A 17,337-nucleotide genomic window follows, 5' to 3' on the forward strand; every position below is an offset into this window, starting at 1 on the left:
CCAGGGCAGACCAATAAGCACCAGCACAGTAAAGCCAAAGAGAGTTTAGCTGAGCCCTTCCTAGAAAAGCAGCTCCCTTTGAATTCAGCAAAAGTTGTGCCTAAAGATCTGGCTATAATTAAGCCTGTATCTATAAAGAAACACCATTTAGCAGCTTAATAAGCAGTCCAGAATATTCTATTATGCAACATCAATAGGGTTTTATTATGGGAAACTGAACTTTTGCATTTCTTGATGTTGGAACATTTAGCGACATTGCCCTCTGTTGTATTTAGAAGAGAAGGGAGGGATTAGCAAACCAGTTTCTTCTGATTTTATTGTGCCTTCCCACAGTTGTGTGCTGCAGAGTCAAGACATTTCCCATTGAAGTGGAGTGATAAAGATCAGCTCGCCGTTTACGCAGCTGCTGCTGCTTTACAGCCAGCTGTAAACCGCTCACAACACGCTGCAGTTGGGAGGAAAGCGGATTTCTGCATGGGGGATGATGTCCAACCTGGAAAACCAGAACCCTTTTCCAGATTAAGAGCAAAAAACAGTCTCATTGACACTGTTGGGCTCTTTCTAATGTTTGAGGAAGATGTTAGAAAAAAGTAACAACGTCTTATTTCCACGTGCTTGGAATAGTGGCTTTATAGATGTCAATAAACTGCAAATTATTATTCATTTTCTGCAGAACAGGTTTGGGCAGAAAGACTAGAAATCTCTTACTTGTTTCATTTCTTCCGTGGACTGAAGGCACGGTGCTTCGGAAAGCACTGAGATCAAACTTTGGGGGTCTTGCAGGCTTCCCAGGGGCAGGACCCAGGGATTCAGCTGAAGGGAGAGGTTTAATTCTTGGCCACTTGCTCCCGGAGCTGTGAGAGCATTTTCCTGCTCCAGGCTGGCAGAAGGGAGACTCCGATTCTGCTCCAGAGAAGCACAAGAACAGGCAGCAATTAGCCCTCATTTAAGCAAAAATCCATGTAGGATCATTAGTTGTTATACAGACATTTCTAACCATCTCTGCTTCCTCCCAGTTTCAGCATCCCCATTACACAGCGGGGCTCTTACCATGTTACCAGAATGGAAAAATAAATGGAAATGTCCATTTTTACAGATTTTTACAAAGTTAACCATGTTGGGGCCTCAGCTCTTGACAGCTCCCTTCCTCTGAATTATAAAATACTAGCCTAATTTTCTGTACCGATAACAGTTTAATCTGCCAGGATTTAGTGGCATACACAGTTTTCCATACACAGTGCGAGCAAGGTAGCTTTCCAGGGTAAACAAAGACTTAATCTTTTCAGCGCCCCGTCACTTGATGTGACGTTAGCAAGGGGAACTTCGCAGCATTCGAGTTTCCTAGTACCAGTTTCTGTAAGAAATATTGCAAGGAGAATATGCTCTCTGAGCTCAAATATGACCTTTTGCAAAGCTGGGAGGGTGCAGAGGGTGTGTGTGTCAGGTTTAAGCCATTTTAATTTGAACTAAACTGTCCTTGCAGAAAAGCTAAGCCTTTATATTTCTGTGTGAAAAACAAATAGCACAGCATGGTCACATTTACCTTGTAATTGCGAAGGGCCAAAGCTGACCAAAACTAAAGATACTCCCCTGTCCTCGCCCTTCAACCTACTCTCAAAATTTGGGCAATTTCTTAAAGTCAGTTTTAAAAAAAAATTGTTGGACATGGGGAGCCCTCCCCTTACCCAAGCTCAGCAGTAGCTTGAGGCCCATTTTTTATCTCCAGAACCTCCAGAGAAGGAAGGGAGCACTCCAACGGGCCAGTTTGGCCTCTTGTTTAAGAGTCCCAATTCATAACAGCTTTTCTCTCCAGCTGCTGTATCCTGCACTTTTAGAGCACCTATACACATATATGCTCATATGGATATATACATATATGCTTACTGTTAAGAGTATAGCTTACTATACCTTTCTGGTGCTGAGGTTGCTCTCTTGGTGTGCGATAACCCGGCTGGCAGAACGCAGTTGCCGCTGCACTCTCAGCAGCAGCTTCATCGGAGCCCCTGTGTCCTCTGAGAGCCTGGGGAAGAGCCGGCCTGCTGCCATGCAGAGCATCCTTCTTCTGGGCAGGCAAGTCCAGTGTGGGCTCGCTTCCAGACGGTCGCATCCTGCTGCTGCCCAATGCAGCCGGAGCACGCGTCGCCCTCTGCTCTGGGCAAGGGTGCACGTATGAGTTTGCTGCCCGTTGTGCTGGGAGCATTGCACTTGCTTTCTCGCTGCAGGATAAAGTGTTTTCCCAGATCTGTAGGGCACGGTGGAAAGAATTTGGGAGCAGAGGGCCCTCTGGAGCTGCCTGAGCTGATCCATGCTGGTCAGTGCAATAGGATGGCAGAGGCTTCGCTGGACTGTTCTTGGGAGAACTCGGCCCTTTCTCCGAGATGTTGCCTTTGTGCTCTTTGTTGTGCCCCGTCAGCTCCATGTAACTCAACTTGGCTTGAGGCCACACCAAGGGGTCGCGTTGGGTGAGCGCAGAGGGTTGGGAGGCAGGATGGGCAGGTTCATCCTTGGGTTTTAGTATTACCACTTCTCTCTTACTCAAGGGCAGAGGGCTGGACACTGCGTTACCTCCAGAGCCCAGCTTAGGAGGGATTTCAGTGGGAGGCTTCTTGTGCGGCTGCACCAGCTTGTTGGCCAAATTGGAGTCATTTTGAAATTTTGCTCGGAGGGCTCTGAAATCAGTCACACCTTCCTGGGAGGGGGAAGAGAGGAGAGCACAAAACATCTGCTTTCAGAGGTGGCAACAGGCAATTTATACAATCATGATCGTTTCAGAGAGAAAGAGGCTGCAGTCTCCACCCTGGTCACCAAGGATATGGAGAGCCTAGTGAAAATTTAAAAGCAGGAGAGAATTAGTTCATTCAAAGGATCCTCCAAAGGCTCACAGATAACTTCTGATAAAGGCAACAGAGCTGAGACAGGGGGAAAACACAGGAGCAGAGCATGGAAACACAACCAAGCAGAGCCAGCGGGACCAGTGGAGGTGGCTCCTGCTCCCCAACGTCACCCAGTGTTGGAGAATCTCCCTCTGGAGGGAGGCAAACACTAAAATGAATGTTAGCAGCACCTCTGCCAGGAAGCTCTATACCGCCTATGCACCTGTTGAGTAGGAAAGCTGCACTTTATTTTCAGTACACAAGCACCAGCCAGGGGAGAGGCCGGTGCTGCTCCAGAGATCCCCAGTCCATCCCCTGTCTCCTTTAGAAAACTTCACCATGGGAAGAGAAGCATCAAACATCCTCCTTGGCGGGCTCCAAATGACCCCGGGACAAAAATCTTCTTCCTCCACATGTTGGTTCAGCTCAGGGTCCCCATGGCTCTTCAGATGCTTCTCCCCTTGCCATTATTCCCACCCCAGGAAGCAGAGGACATACAAATCAATGGCACAGCACACAAGATGACAGCAAGAGCATCTCCCAGTCCAGGTGATGAATACTGGCTAAGATACTCGATTCCTCTCCCATACAGTTACCAGGCCCCAGGTTATATGTGATTTTGAATAAAGAGAGCTAATCAGTGACAGTGCAGTTTAAAAGGGCACTTAAAGAATGTTTTGTTTCAAGCCTTTTCCCAGGCATCTCGCCGTCCCATGCTGGAGAAAGGGGAACACAATTTTTGCCTGCAATATCATGGCTTGAATTCAGCCCTGAACTGAACTAGGGAGAAAATATGAAGAAAAATTTATGAGCTACTTAAGTCCTTGAACTGCTCTATAACTTTTTATATGCCATGATTACATTAGGTGCACTACTCTGGCAGCTTAGTTCAGTGCGGAGAACTGTAAGGCTTCACGAGAACCTGTCTAATGAGGAAATTGGAAAAAATTATCTAGGACAGAACTTCGTTATTCTGAAAAAAGCCCCAGCCTTAAGTGTTAAGGCAGAACAGATGAATAGCATACTGAGGTTTTATTGCATTTAATTGCACGATTTATTAAACACTGACAATTTCTCTTGAATAACCCCTTTCACTGGCTTTATTACTTTCACAGGGTAGTGCATGATGTAAAGAACCAACCCTTGGGGGAGAGGTTTGAATTGCTCCAATTATATTTCATATTAGTGGTCAGCAGCGTGATGCCGTGTAAGCTGCCCAGACAGCCTAATCTAGTGGCGAGCCGATGGGAATGGGAGTTTTCAGAAGCATACGGAAGATGAATCAGATTTTGGAAAAAAAATAATCCCACATGTGCCAGATTCCTCCAGCGATGCCAGACAGGAAATAAAACAGCGAGGTGCCCTAATGCGATTGCACCGAGCTTTTGCATGTGCTGCAGCAACAGTTGGAGAGTTCAATGCTGTTTACCTCTCCTTACTGATTTTCTTTACTGTAGCACATAGTTCCTCATCAGTGCCCTCAGAGACAAAGAAAATAGAAAAGAAAAAGTACCTGCATGTCTCAATGTGCCACAGGTGACACAGACTCCTGCGAAACAGGGTTTTCAGTCAGGCCTCTCCCTGGCACTGGCTGTGACAGAAATGGCTGTGACAGTCACTAGCTTGGCACTACCTTTCATTAAAGAGGGATGGATACAAGAATCCCTTTTTCCCCTCTCAAGTTGTTATTCCTCTTGCCTTGAAATGGCAGCTTCAAATGATTTGTCTAATTAACGGGAAGGTTATCTGTGCTTAATGCACTCTCAGTGCCCTTCACTAGAATATAGTTTCCCCCAGTTTGCAGCCCACTGGGATATTGGCACCAATGCCACGAGCAGACCCGGCGTGGGAGGGACACGTACAGCCCCTGGACAAGCACACCGAACCGCCCAGGAGCAGCGGTGGCTGCAGGGAGGATGGGGTTAAATCGCACCCCACATCCAGCTCCTGCACACCCGCACCTCTCTCCCTCTGCAGCCTCTGCTTCCTTGCAGAGGGCTGAGCTTAGCATGACCCCCCCCGAGGTGCAATGAGTTCTCCCGGTCTCTGCAAGGATATTTTTCCATCAGAGCTGGGACTGTTTCAAACCACAGACCTACCCAAGCAACTGTCCGGCTCAACCTGCGCACCTTGAGCTAGCTCAGGGAGATGCTCAGCCTAAACACAGTGCCGAGTGGGTTGCAGGCCGGCAGGACACGCATGAAGTCCCAGTCCCAGTGCCCCACCAGCCCAGGGAGGGCTCAGCACAGTGGGGAGAGGCACTCCCCTGAAAATTAGACCAGTTGACAAGTGGGGAGAATACACTAATAAATTTAAAGGACTGCCAAAAGCTCACAATGTGCATTATAGCTACATCTGGCCAAATCATTCACTGTGAATAATAATATATTTGGCAAAAGCCCACGCAAAATGAGAGAGGGGGAGAATAAAAAGGAAACAAACTTCCACTGGCCGGAAAGCTATGAGCATTACGGAGTCAGGGGACAGCTAAACTTTCCATATTTTCTCCCTATAAATAAAATGTTCTTCTAACATTAATATCATTCTAGGAAGCAGAATAAAGCTCAGCTTAAGCCTATGATAATGATACCTTTTAGAAAGAGCAGCAGTGGGAGGTTTGTGCTGATACTGAGGACTAACCAAAAGGAATCTGAGTTCTCATTAGTTTTCTGCAGTTGCTTTTCTAAAACCAATCAACACTGGGAGAGAAAACCCCACTCAAGATGTGACATGCAGGACAGCCGAGAGGAAGCACTGCATGTTCCCCTCCTGAAATTTTTCTGGTTTCATCCATTCTTTATCTTGATTTCCAAGGGAGCTCCCATGAGTAAATGTTTAATCAGTGCTGCCCTCTGCCCCGCAGCAGGGCAGCTGGAGCCAAGCCCAGGCACCCCGGGCACGCTGACGAGAGCACGCCGCAGATACCGTCTACTCATTAACCCACCGGCCTCTCCGGGGGGAAAAAAAAAATAAAATAAAATCCACCTCTACTTTTTGTTAAATTAAGAGGTAGCAACCACAGTTCATCTCAGAGCGATGGGGGGAGAAACCAGGCACCAGGAGCCCCTCAACCCCTGCTTTGGAGCAGAAAAGCTGTCGCTTTGTGGTCCCCACGCAGAGCAAATGCAGCATTGAGAGCAAGCACCTAACCCCAAGGTTAAACTGCTCCCAGAACTTCATTGAGATAACAGCCCCAAAGCTACGAATCAGCAGCAGAAAATCAAGCAGCAAATATTTCACCCGGGCTGGGGGGCAGAGGAGAGAGAGCAGCCCATTGCTGCGGTGAGGGTGGAAAGTAGCAGCACCCCAGCAGTTACCACGTCCATCCCTTCGCTGCTCCGTGCTGGCTCCAGTGGTTCAGCCTGGCAGCATGTTCCCCTGCCCCTGTCGCCGGTCTGCGCCTGCCCTGGCTGTTCCCTGCTCGGTCGACCGTCTCTGCCGCTGCCACAGCAGCGGGTGAGGCGGGGCAAGCCCAAAAACACACCTGGGCCAAGGCACGGGTCTGCCCCCAGGGCGGGGAGAGCCTCACCTGGGCAGGGCTGAGCCTGCAGGAGCACAGCCCTGCCCGTCCACACTTCCATGACCTGACTCACGGATTCCCTGAACCACAAATATCAACACCACGGCAGGCTTTGGATGGGCTCAGAAAGGGAAGAATCGGGTCTAGTTTGCTTTTTGAGGGAAAGACTGACACTTCCCCTCGGCATGGGTGCCCCTACAGCACCCATGTCCATATGGTGTCCATATACATGGCAGTTCTCAGATCCCTTCTCACACCTGGGGCAAGTGAAGCTGAGGAGAGCAGAGGAGTCCCACCATGCAGGGGCGATGATCCCTACCCCACCCTTTGTAGGTCTCCCCATGGGTGATACCCACCCCACTGCATCAGCCCAGCCTGCACCAGGTTCTTCCCCCAGCAGAATCCAGAGACCTCGGAGTGATTAAAACACACATCTCCCTGGAGGAACCAAGTGTTTTCTTCACCTCTGGATAGCAGAGCCCAGCAAAAACAGTCATCCTCGCTGAAGCCCACACATTTTCCCTGGTGAAGCAGCTCCTTTTCACGGTGAGCTGTTTCTCAGAGTCCTAAGGACAGACCAGTTAAATTAGGGCAAACAAGATTTTTCCCATCACTGGATATTTCTGCCCTGGAGAACAGCCTGAAAGGATCTGTCCAAACATTGAGCCCATGTTTTTACAGAGCACGTCTCCCAGGAAGAGCAAGGCTGGTTAGCTTGGCAAGAAGAGAACTGAGAGCCCCAGGACTTTCTTTTTCCCTCCATAACTGATCAAATATTATTTCCTCTTTCTTTGCGGGAGCACTTGATGTTTGCCTTCGAGCAGAGATGACTGCTGCATGGAGCGCGGGTGCTGGGTGGTATTCAGAGGCGGCTGTCAATAGGGCTTGGGTGGGCAGGGAGCCATCGGCAGCCTGAGCAATACTCACCCATCACCAGCTGACCCTAATCCCACATACCAGGACACAGCACCGCTCATATATATCATTCCCAAACAGCTGCCTGGAAAAGAAACCCCGCAGCAATAGCAAGCCTTGAGATTAGGGGAAAAGGGACTAGTAAAGCATGTCCGTGATGTGAAGGATCTGATAGCAACTTGTGTGCGTATGATTGTCTGAAGGTGTCCCAGATTTCTCTCCACTAATTTGAAGGTAATGGGTGCAATACATGACTTATGGATGGACATTCCCCGTCTGCACATGGGCATTGAGGAAAGCCTTGCCCCAAGCATCCCTAATGCCCTTGGGTGTGGGACCGATGCTCTCGCAGCCTAACCTGACCCTGCTTTCCAGAGCCAAGCTTGAGGAGAGCTGAAAAAAAAGGAGAAGAAATTGGGAAAAAAAAGACTCATTCATCGGAGACATGACTCGAGGCATGAGTTTCATTTCTTGCCACATGAAAAGCCCTCCTGCTGTGTGGTGGTCTCGGAGAAGAAAGAGGGGTCCTACCGAGCAGAGAGTTGGCAGGGAAGTCCCCCAAGCCAGGGCTGGAGTTGCGACGTGATGAAAATAAATGCTGTCTTTGTGTACAGGTAGCTGGGGAGGATTTATGACCCGCCCAGGGGTATGAACACGGGCTGTGAATTAAAGCACTGTTGGAGAACCGGGAGGTTGTGACTTCAGACCCACGGTCCTGCGGAAAAGGACAGGGCAGATTCGTCTATATGGGCTCTAAAAATAAAAAGGAAATGCCAAATGTTTCTTTAAAACATGCATATTGTGAGTGCTAGCCCTGGCGGGACCCCACTCGCCTCACCTCCCTTTGACAGCAGCCCCAGGGCTGCCATAAATCGCACCAAGCTATAATAACTGCACGGGTAGCGCAGTGTAGCCGTGGTGCTGTATAGATCAAACACCGCAGAAGTGGAAGCCGACTTTTTTCTCTGGCTCTGGACCTTTCTGGGGAACACCTGATGGTAAAGAGCTGGTGCTGCTCTATGTAAGTCATCTTTTAATGGGCCACATGGCACAATTTCCTTAGAGAAACTAGACAGATATGTCAGGACACGACAAAACAGGACTTTATACCCTTCCCGAAATGCTGGATGGAATGCGGGTAATCCCTTCTATAGCCCTTCCCCTCCTGCCCCTCCTCTCCCTGCAGCGCTGGTGCCTCCCATCGGTTCCCAGCAAGCTGCAAACTGCCATGAACAGCGACGTCCCAGCAAAACACAATGACCACCTTGTCCACCGCTGCTATTAAACAAGCAGCAGTTTGCAGCAGGAGCTTGGGGTTTGGTCTGGGTTTGTGTATCAGAGGCACCGACCCAGAACGGGAGTTCCCAGGCATAGCCCCAACTCGAATAAAACCAAATACCACTACTGAGAGCAACAGCACCAAACACTTCCTAAGCATGCACGATCTCCCCAGAACAAACAATTTCAGCCCGTTTAAAAATTTTAAATTTTATGATTTGGATGAGTTTTTTGCAGTGATGCAATTAGTATCTTATATGGACACAGCAGTCCCAGGGCTGCAAGCACAGCATTCAGTAGACTTACTTTCCCTGCATTAACCTTTTCAGCTACTTAGTGTCTGGTGGGATTTGTCATACGGTATAGGTACATTATACAGATTTGGGATTTTGGGGGTTTTTGGATTTCACAGAGGTGTTACTAGAGACCAGAAACAACAGCAGATCTTGGGAATATGATTTATTCCTAATCTCCCAGACTTTTAGAAAGGCAGGGCAGCGTGACTGGGGAAGACCAGGGAAATTTTTGGGCAATCCAGTCTTCTTTGGAAGACAAATAGATTCAGGTATTGCCCATGACATAATTGGTGATAATGCCCAGTGTCACAATATTATAGATTGGGGACGGTCTGACAAGTTATTTTCCCTTGTCACACCCCGCATGTGGGACAGCACTGGGGGAAGGAGATGGGGCACAGAGCAAGGGAAATGGCCGCTCCTGGGTGCAACACAGTAGGGTCCATATATCTGAAAAAACACCTCAGAACCCAGAAAAATGGGCAAAAGTGGATAGCAGGGCACAACTTTGTGCTAGGGGGGATTTGGGCTCAGTTTTTATGCCTTATTCTGTCCCCAGGAGGGCCAGAGCAGCAAGCCCAGCCCGGTTCCACGCACATCTCACCCTTTTTCTGCCAGGCGGTCATATCGTGGTTTTCCAGCAGAGGGGGAGATAGGATCACTTGTTCCACCATCGAGCCGCTCGCTCTGTCTTGCATTACTGGCATTAACGAGAAATTTAAGAAAATGTAGGATTATTGATCCTTGCATTCAAAAAGCTAACACTTTCTTTTACTGGCCAGGACAAAGTGTTGTTTAGGAGGAGCCAATGTAGGTACCCATGCGGCTCCTTCAGAAGTTTTAAGATCAGCCCCATTGAAGCACTGTAGCAGTCAAGAAAATCAATTTAAAAGCCTTGCAATGTTTCAGGTTTTTCATCTGTCTAAGCTACAAGGTTGTCTCTGCAGTATGGCCCTGATCCCACACTTAAGTGCATACTTCTTTTTTTAGCAATACAGCCCATATAATTGCTTGTGTGTTTAAGGCTGTTTACTCTGGTAGAAGGTATGTTATCAGACCAGTTCAGTGTTCAGTGACACCAAGTGAGGACTGGCATGTCCAGCACTAGAGCTGGGGTCGTCTTCTGGTCCTTAGGTGGACGTTTTCCACAATTCTCTGCAGCTGCTGGGTTCAGTAACTGGCACACATGCCCGATGCACATAAATGACACATAGCTTTGTTGGTCCTTATAATGCACCATCTCACTGCGAGCACTCAGTGGCCGGAGAATTTAAGCTGGGGATGAAAAAGAGATGAACCTCAGGAAATGAGATGCACAACTGGTGCACAGAGGGGAAGCATGTTGGTGGTTGCAGAGGTTGGTCAGCCCTGTTATCAGGACACGACCGCTACCTGTGGTGTGGGACCATCACTGTGACAGTGACCACTCCTGCCAGCACCTGCAGGCAGTGTTTGCTGTCACCCCACTGACACAGAGGACGATGACCAGGGTCAGGTACAGTCTGTAGCACCCTTTCCTTGCCCTACAGTACTGCAGCACACACAGGCATGAGGCCTTCAAGACTGCAGAAACATCATCTAGCGAAGAGCATCTGCTCAGCAGCGTAAACTACAGCAAACATATTACATCTGTCTTATCCTTCTTAATACTTCCACTTGCGTCTTCTGTTTGCTATACAATATAAAGCCATCTTCCAAATCTAAACCCTTCTCTTGAAGGTATCTATGTGGGATTTTGATTTTGAAGTTCAGAGATTAAGACCTTGGTAACCAGCTTTGCTTCCTTGGCAAAACAGAAGTTATTTTACCAAGCTACTCTGCAGAGAAATCTCTCCAGCGCTTGCAGAGAGGATGAGCTGAGAAAGCCCATGTGTGCTGCAAAAGCGCGTGTGAAACAGCAAACTTTCCAAGGGCAGAGCTCCAATTGCTAGGCATAATTTCTTGCTCTTGCCATATCTAACATCTCTATAACCTCTGTACATTGCAACAATCTCTATATTTTTAAAAAAACACCACCCCACCACCACTGAATGAAAGGCTGTCTGCTCTGCACTTTTCCCTGGAGAACCATGAGAGAACGAACAGCACGTGGCAGGTGTCAGTCACATTGACAGCAAGAAGCTCGGGTACAAGTTTGGGGGTATGGTGTGTCAAACAGAATAAAAAAGAACAGGACTCTGTCATTAGATGTTCATGGTCTTCAAGTCAGGAACAAAATTCAGATTTACAGTATTGCATGAATAATGTACTACAAAATGTTATACATAGAATATTGGCATAAAAAAGCATAATTCTTTTAAGTAACTGTATCCCCTGCAGAAAAACCATATGAATATAGTAAAAATAGAAATCTACATATAAAGAAAGTACAAATGCAAATTGCTGGACAACAACAATGTTATGTTAGCTCGTGTAATATAACTTCACCCTGGAGCTATGCTCGTGTAGGCAGCCACGTTACCGAATGTGCTGTTCAGGTGCTATTTAAAAGATCAATGCATTCTGCAGGCAGAAATTAATTCCCCTTGTTGGGCCAAAGACATTTGAAGTGGAGACTTTTTGAAGTGGAACAAAATCCTGTATTGCTATCAGAGGGGAAAAGTGGGTGCCCAAGTCCGTTTACACTGAGTTAATCTGCTCCTGATTTTAGATACGTAAGAGTTGTAATTGAGGAGTTTTGTGTCTTCTAATTAGAGGTTGGCAGTGAAAGGTTCTTCAGTGTCGGGGAAAAGAGCTTTGCTATGGGAATAATCCCAAAGTGACGATGCAAACTCCCACCCAGGCTTTGCTGCAGCGAGCTCGCTGCTCAGCCCAGCCTGCTCACAAGCCCGTATTTCCACGCTCTTGAAGAGCCCCAGGACTTCAGTTCATGGCTCATCATCCTGAAGGTGACTGCATCACTATCGACAGCATGGCTAGCATTGCAAGCCAGAGGTTCAGAGAATTAATTCAGGTTTAGAGGCAAGGATCCAACACACATTTTAGACAAGTTCAATTCATAACATTATAAATGGAACCATAACTTTTATATATATCACTTTTGGAACATAACACCTTTGAGAAAGGTTCTTCAATTTCACCTCTAACGTGGTGTGCCTTGCTTGCCGCTTAAATCTCTCTCGCACGCCTCCCCACAAACGACCTCACCTATCAGTGCAAAATTGTTGTTGTTGTGCCTGATTGCACAAACCAGCCCAGCCTTTACCTGGGAGACGTGCCACAAATAACTTTCATTATATATATGGTGTGTTTCTGATGCTGCTATCAGAAAAGATATAATGCTTCGACAGTCTTGCTTAGATTCTGAGGAGGCATTTGACTGTGCAAAGCAGCCATTTATATCACAGGACGGCAGAAGTTTGGACTGAAGACAGATTTGGCAGATGGCCAGGGAGGCTCCCACCACGTGGACAGTGGGGTCCATCCCCACCAGACCTTTATAAGCATTGCTAAAACCTTTTCATGTCGTTCTGTCTTAACAGCAACATGCAGAGAGGCTGTAATCTGTAATAGGGAGGTAACGGTGGGGATCGCCTTAGGCCAGTTTCAATCCCCTGCTTTTCTCCCAGGGAAAAGCAATTTAGGTTTAATAGTACATAAAAAAAAAAAATATATTAAAACCCTTATTTGAGCTCTTCTTGTGTAGGCAAAGAAAGGAGAAGGACTTTCTGAACTCATCTGAAGTGCATTAGTAGGTAAGGGATTACATTAACATACTCTCGAAGGTCACAAAAAGGCAGTTTTCATTTCATTTCACTACAGAGTTTACCCATGTGCTACATTTCTTCATGTTTAGCAAAGACAAGCCCCAGGGTCATTCTGAACTTTAATTACATTAAAATAACACGGTAAGAGGTCCTTTTATTTTGATAATTTACAATACCAGCTATTGAAATGAGCTTTGCAATTAATTTGGGAAATACACAAAGTGACACTTCTATCCCAGTCTTTTGTGGACAGAGGACAATTCACTGTCTGCTTAATAGCTGTAATAACCCAAGACCAGATTTTCCTACAATAATTACACTTTCTCTTGAATTTATTGAGGTTCAAGCTTCCAGTTTGCTACTGGGAACACTTCATTTATGCATGAAGCATCTCAGCCCACTTATGCAGAAGAAAAAGCAGGGAGTTATAGACCCTTGTTCGAACACAAAAGTCTCCATAGATCTCTTACTCTTTTTTTAACTAATATTTAACAAAGTTATAGATTCCTTGTGCACTTTTGTGCCTGCCCAGGAGCCCCTGGGGGAATTCTGCAGGCTATGTGCAAGCTCAACATGGGTACAGGGCAACTTGGGCTATAGCATAATCAAGTGTCTTTCCAATGGCCATTTTTTCTTTCTTCCAGCACATGAAAACTAAATATTCTCATCTTGTGACTATTATCTTAATAATAAACAACCCATGGTGTTCTTGCTTTCTACGGTATCGCTTTTTTATACCTGTACACATCCACTACTTCTGTGTTAAGATCCCAACCAGCTAAAAACATTAGAGCCACCACTAACAGATGGGTTTGCACAGCATATGGGTAAGACAGAATTTCAGATTTAGGGGGCATCTTCCTCACCCCAAATCACTTTAGAAAACAAAGATTTTGATTCTCATGTTGCAGTGACTGTGTAGGGCCATCAAAAAACAGGTGATAACTTACATTAGCTTTGGAGATGGGACACTATCTTATGGGGATGGCAATGGGAAGAAGCTGAACTGACGTTTCCTTGATGTATCTGGAAGGCACATGTTCCTCATAACAGAATTTTGTAATAATCTTCAATTTGCTGTACTGGGAAGCTTTTCCCTTGTCATCGACCAGACGCACCAAAATTGCAGTTAAGTCACTATGGGAGATAAAATGAGTTTCCTCCTCCTTCAAATTAAAAGGAGGGTGCAAGCTGGGCAAGAAACACGCTGCTGCAATAGGACTTGATTGACTTAAATGTGGAAACAGTTGCACAGTTTAATACATTCCCTTGCCAGAAAACTGGGAATTTGTTTTCAAAAGGGCAAAGGCCTCCGGGATGTGTCCTGATTCTTTGTGATTTGATCTGTGCCATCGTCAATGATTTACCGCAGCGTTTTGGAGTCCGGTGGGCTCTGTGCTTCTTCTAGCAGTGCTTGCCCCACGGCGTCCTGAAGCCTAAAGCTTTTGTTTGCAGCTAATCTATAGCAAACATTTACATATGGAAAAACAATGCGGTGGAGCCTGTGTCAGCTTTCTCCTCTGATTCTCTCCGTATGCTCGCTGGCTTTACCGGCACGTCAGGCCACGGCTACAGCATGCAGGGAGCTCGAGGCATTGCCTTCCCACAGGTAAGTCTGTCCTCCCCCCCCAGCTTTACATATAGAAATTACAGGCAAGTAAGCCAGCCCATCAATTTTGTCCTGACTTGAGGCATGTGCACACTGTGCTTTCCATAAACAGCTACCAGAAAAAAAAATATTGGCAGTTGTCCAAAGCCCAAGCTAGGCATCATAATTCCTTCTTATATGAACTGTTTGCACAATGGTTTTTCTTTTAGAGATGACTATTAAGCCTTCTTAAACTTCCTTACCAAAAGTACCATACTGGTTTTGGGCACTTGGAATGAATTCCCCATACAGGACGATTTACAGGCAAATATATTTCATATTCTTTTTCATTACAATTATTTTGCACCTGACAATGTGAAGTTAACAAGTGCATGTTTATAGCCCAATTTTCAATCCAAGCCAGATTCTCATACCTCTATTTTTTTTCCCTGAACAATATTATTAACCTATACGAGTGTCATTTAGGCTTTGAAGGAAGGGAATAAACAAGTTACCTTTTTCTAAAGCTATAGTGTCATGATAGGAAAATAGTTGGATTTTTTTTCTACAGCTATTAATTTCAGGCTTGTTCTAAAGGCAAATATGATTTAGAAGGATCAAAAAAGGTATCAGTGATAATTGGAATGTGGAGACAAGGAGAAGGCGGAAAGGAAAAAAATGTGGTAGTGATACACTTAATTATGAAGGCTTATTCTGATAATCCCTTTTGAAAATGAACAAAGACGAGATTTTTGATGTTTGATGAACTTATCAAACAAGGCAGAATAATGAAGAGGTAAATGTAAAATCCAATCGAAGGTGAGCCAATTAAGTACTTTGTGAAGTGCTGAAGGATACAGCCCACAAATCCTCCTGTCAGAGCGAAAAGGCATCAATACATGCGTGTCCTCCAGCTCTGTGTTTGTCTGCAGGGTCCTGTTGTTTTCCTGGAGACATGGTGGCTTTTTATCTCAGGCACTGATCTGCATCCACAGGCTCCCTTGCTGAGCTGTTGTGGTTTTCATTTAGTAGTCTCTCTTCTACAGCCTCTGATGAATCCCCAATGTGCTCCGTACCTCTGCTAATTATCAATATTTCTCTTTGGACTGCAGTCTCATAAGTAAAACAGACTGCTCATTAGTTAATCACCAAAATAATAATATTTGGCTCAGAATAACCCTTCAAAATGCTTTGAAGGCTGTGGCAAACACAGAGTTGTACTGACACACCACAGATTGCTCCTCAAGACAAAGAAACGCATTATACAAATAAAGATTGTAGGAGTAGGGACATAAATAGAGATCATAACAACTGGGCTGGGAGGCAAGAGAAGTATTTTTTTGCTGTTGAATAATGATATTCACTGTATGTGCAGAGAGTCTGATCCAAGGGCCATTGCGATACAGAACCCTTGCCATTTTCTGCTTTTATAGTCTTCCTTTAGTTTTTTCCCTCTTCTCAGAATTTATGTATTTCCTTTTAGAAATAGTGAACCAGCAAATTCCCATAGTCAACATGGCTTTGTACCTTGCCTTCTCAGCACTGTTGGTGCAGCCATTCCCACCGCTCCGCAAAGCCCATGGGAATCAGACCCTGATTTCATACTTGTCTGGAAAAATACTGACCATGAGTTCACAATGGTGTAAAAAAAGCAAAATCAATAGATTTCAGAACAGGTCCAAGGTGATAAACATCACTACTCCTGGACCTTGTGATGTGCTTCTGAGAAGAAAGCCAAAAAAGAAGCCTTTCCTTAAAACCTGTCTCTTCTTGACATTCCTTTTGTTTATTCAGTGTGTTTGGTCTTACATATATGATGTACATATATTTTATTGCAATCTACCTACAGGAAAGGGCTAGGATCTCTTGGGATAGCAGGAAACCCAAGACGAAATCCTCAGGTCCTGCACCTGCTGCCCCTGACCAATTCTGATGGTGAATACTTGGACGGGGCATCTCGGGTAGTACAGCCCCCCCTGCTAAGGGATGCTTCCCATTTCCTACAAAATAGGTTCCCGGTGGAAAAACACACAAACAGATCATTTTCTCCCTGCTAGCCTCCAGCCATCCTTAAAACACAACTTCAAAGACCTTAGACCGCTATCTCTTCCCCTCCTTAGAAGAAGCAGCAGAGACGTTAATTCTTCGGCTCCTGTCGACTGTCAGCTGAGCCAGTGGTCAGAATGGACTGATTGCTTTCCTTGCCAGGAGAGAAAAGTAAGACTCCACTGTAATGTATTCATTTATCTTCAGACGTGTCTGTGATGACGATGTACACACATTAATTATATATACTATACATATTCATCATTCTGAAGCATCCAGTAAACTCATCCAAATATGATGGAGATGCTCCTCTACTAGAGAGGCTTTTACTTACCCTGGTGTAAACTTGGGGAATAAATTCATTTAAGGCAGCAGAACAGCAAAATGCAAGATCAAGGCAAATGGTGGAAGAATCAGGCTAGAATATTTGCCCAAGACTTTCTTCTTTTTCTATCTCAGATTTAATTAAGTATCCCCTGATTCTGAATGCAAATATTCCAATGAAAAGAAACTAAAAGCAGCCTTCATTCACCAGCTCCTGTTCTCAGCTTTTTATATCATTTCACATGTCTTCATAATTCAAGAATTCATTTTCAAATACCTGTCATAATTTTGCTTTCTACTGAGTTTATATCCCTGCATTTTTTTGTTCCTGTACTTATAATCAGTAAATTATTTGGCTCTTCTCTCTTTCCTTTTCTTTTTTTTCTTCCTAGTTTAAAGAGCAGCAGTTCTCATTAATAATCCATCAGAAATGTTGCAGGATCAGTGTTGTAATTAGCGCCTGTGTCCATCTGAGCATGTTACATTCCAGGACAAAGCGTGTGTAACTGGAAAAAATCCATATTATTCCTAAGGTATAAAGCAGGGAAAAGATTTTTTAAAACAGTCATTCCAGGCCCCCCCAAATTCACTTTTATGAACTTCAAGCAAATCTCCTGAGCTCCCACCTCTCTGCTGACTCTCCTTCTCAATTTGTCATGTGCAAAGCCTGTGGACTACACAGAAAAATAACAATATAGATAAAAGTGATAGCTGTAATTGCTTCATAGACTGTGGAGGTGATGTCTCGGGGGGATACAATTTCGGTGTTGGCAGTGTTTTCCTCTCTTGT

The 17,337-nt window shown here is 45.5% G+C and overlaps 1 protein-coding gene across 1 annotated transcript in view; it reads left to right on the plus strand.

Annotated features, from left to right (window-relative positions):
• Positions 1 to 14,079: 14,079 nt before the first annotated feature.
• Positions 14,080 to 17,337, plus strand: part of C8A (complement component 8, alpha polypeptide) — a 19,164-nt gene continuing 15,906 nt past the window's right edge. Inside the window, exons 1-2 of the mRNA XM_009319798.1 lie at positions 14,080 to 14,198; positions 16,298 to 16,440. Coding sequence (XP_009318073.1) covers positions 14,080 to 14,198; positions 16,298 to 16,440 — 262 coding nt within the window. The remainder of the gene's footprint in view (positions 14,199 to 16,297; positions 16,441 to 17,337) is intronic.

The sequence above is a fragment of the Pygoscelis adeliae genome, unplaced genomic scaffold, assembly GCF_000699105.1.
Source record: "Pygoscelis adeliae isolate BGI_AS28 unplaced genomic scaffold, ASM69910v1 Scaffold181, whole genome shotgun sequence".
Lineage (NCBI taxonomy): Eukaryota > Metazoa > Chordata > Aves > Sphenisciformes > Spheniscidae > Pygoscelis > Pygoscelis adeliae.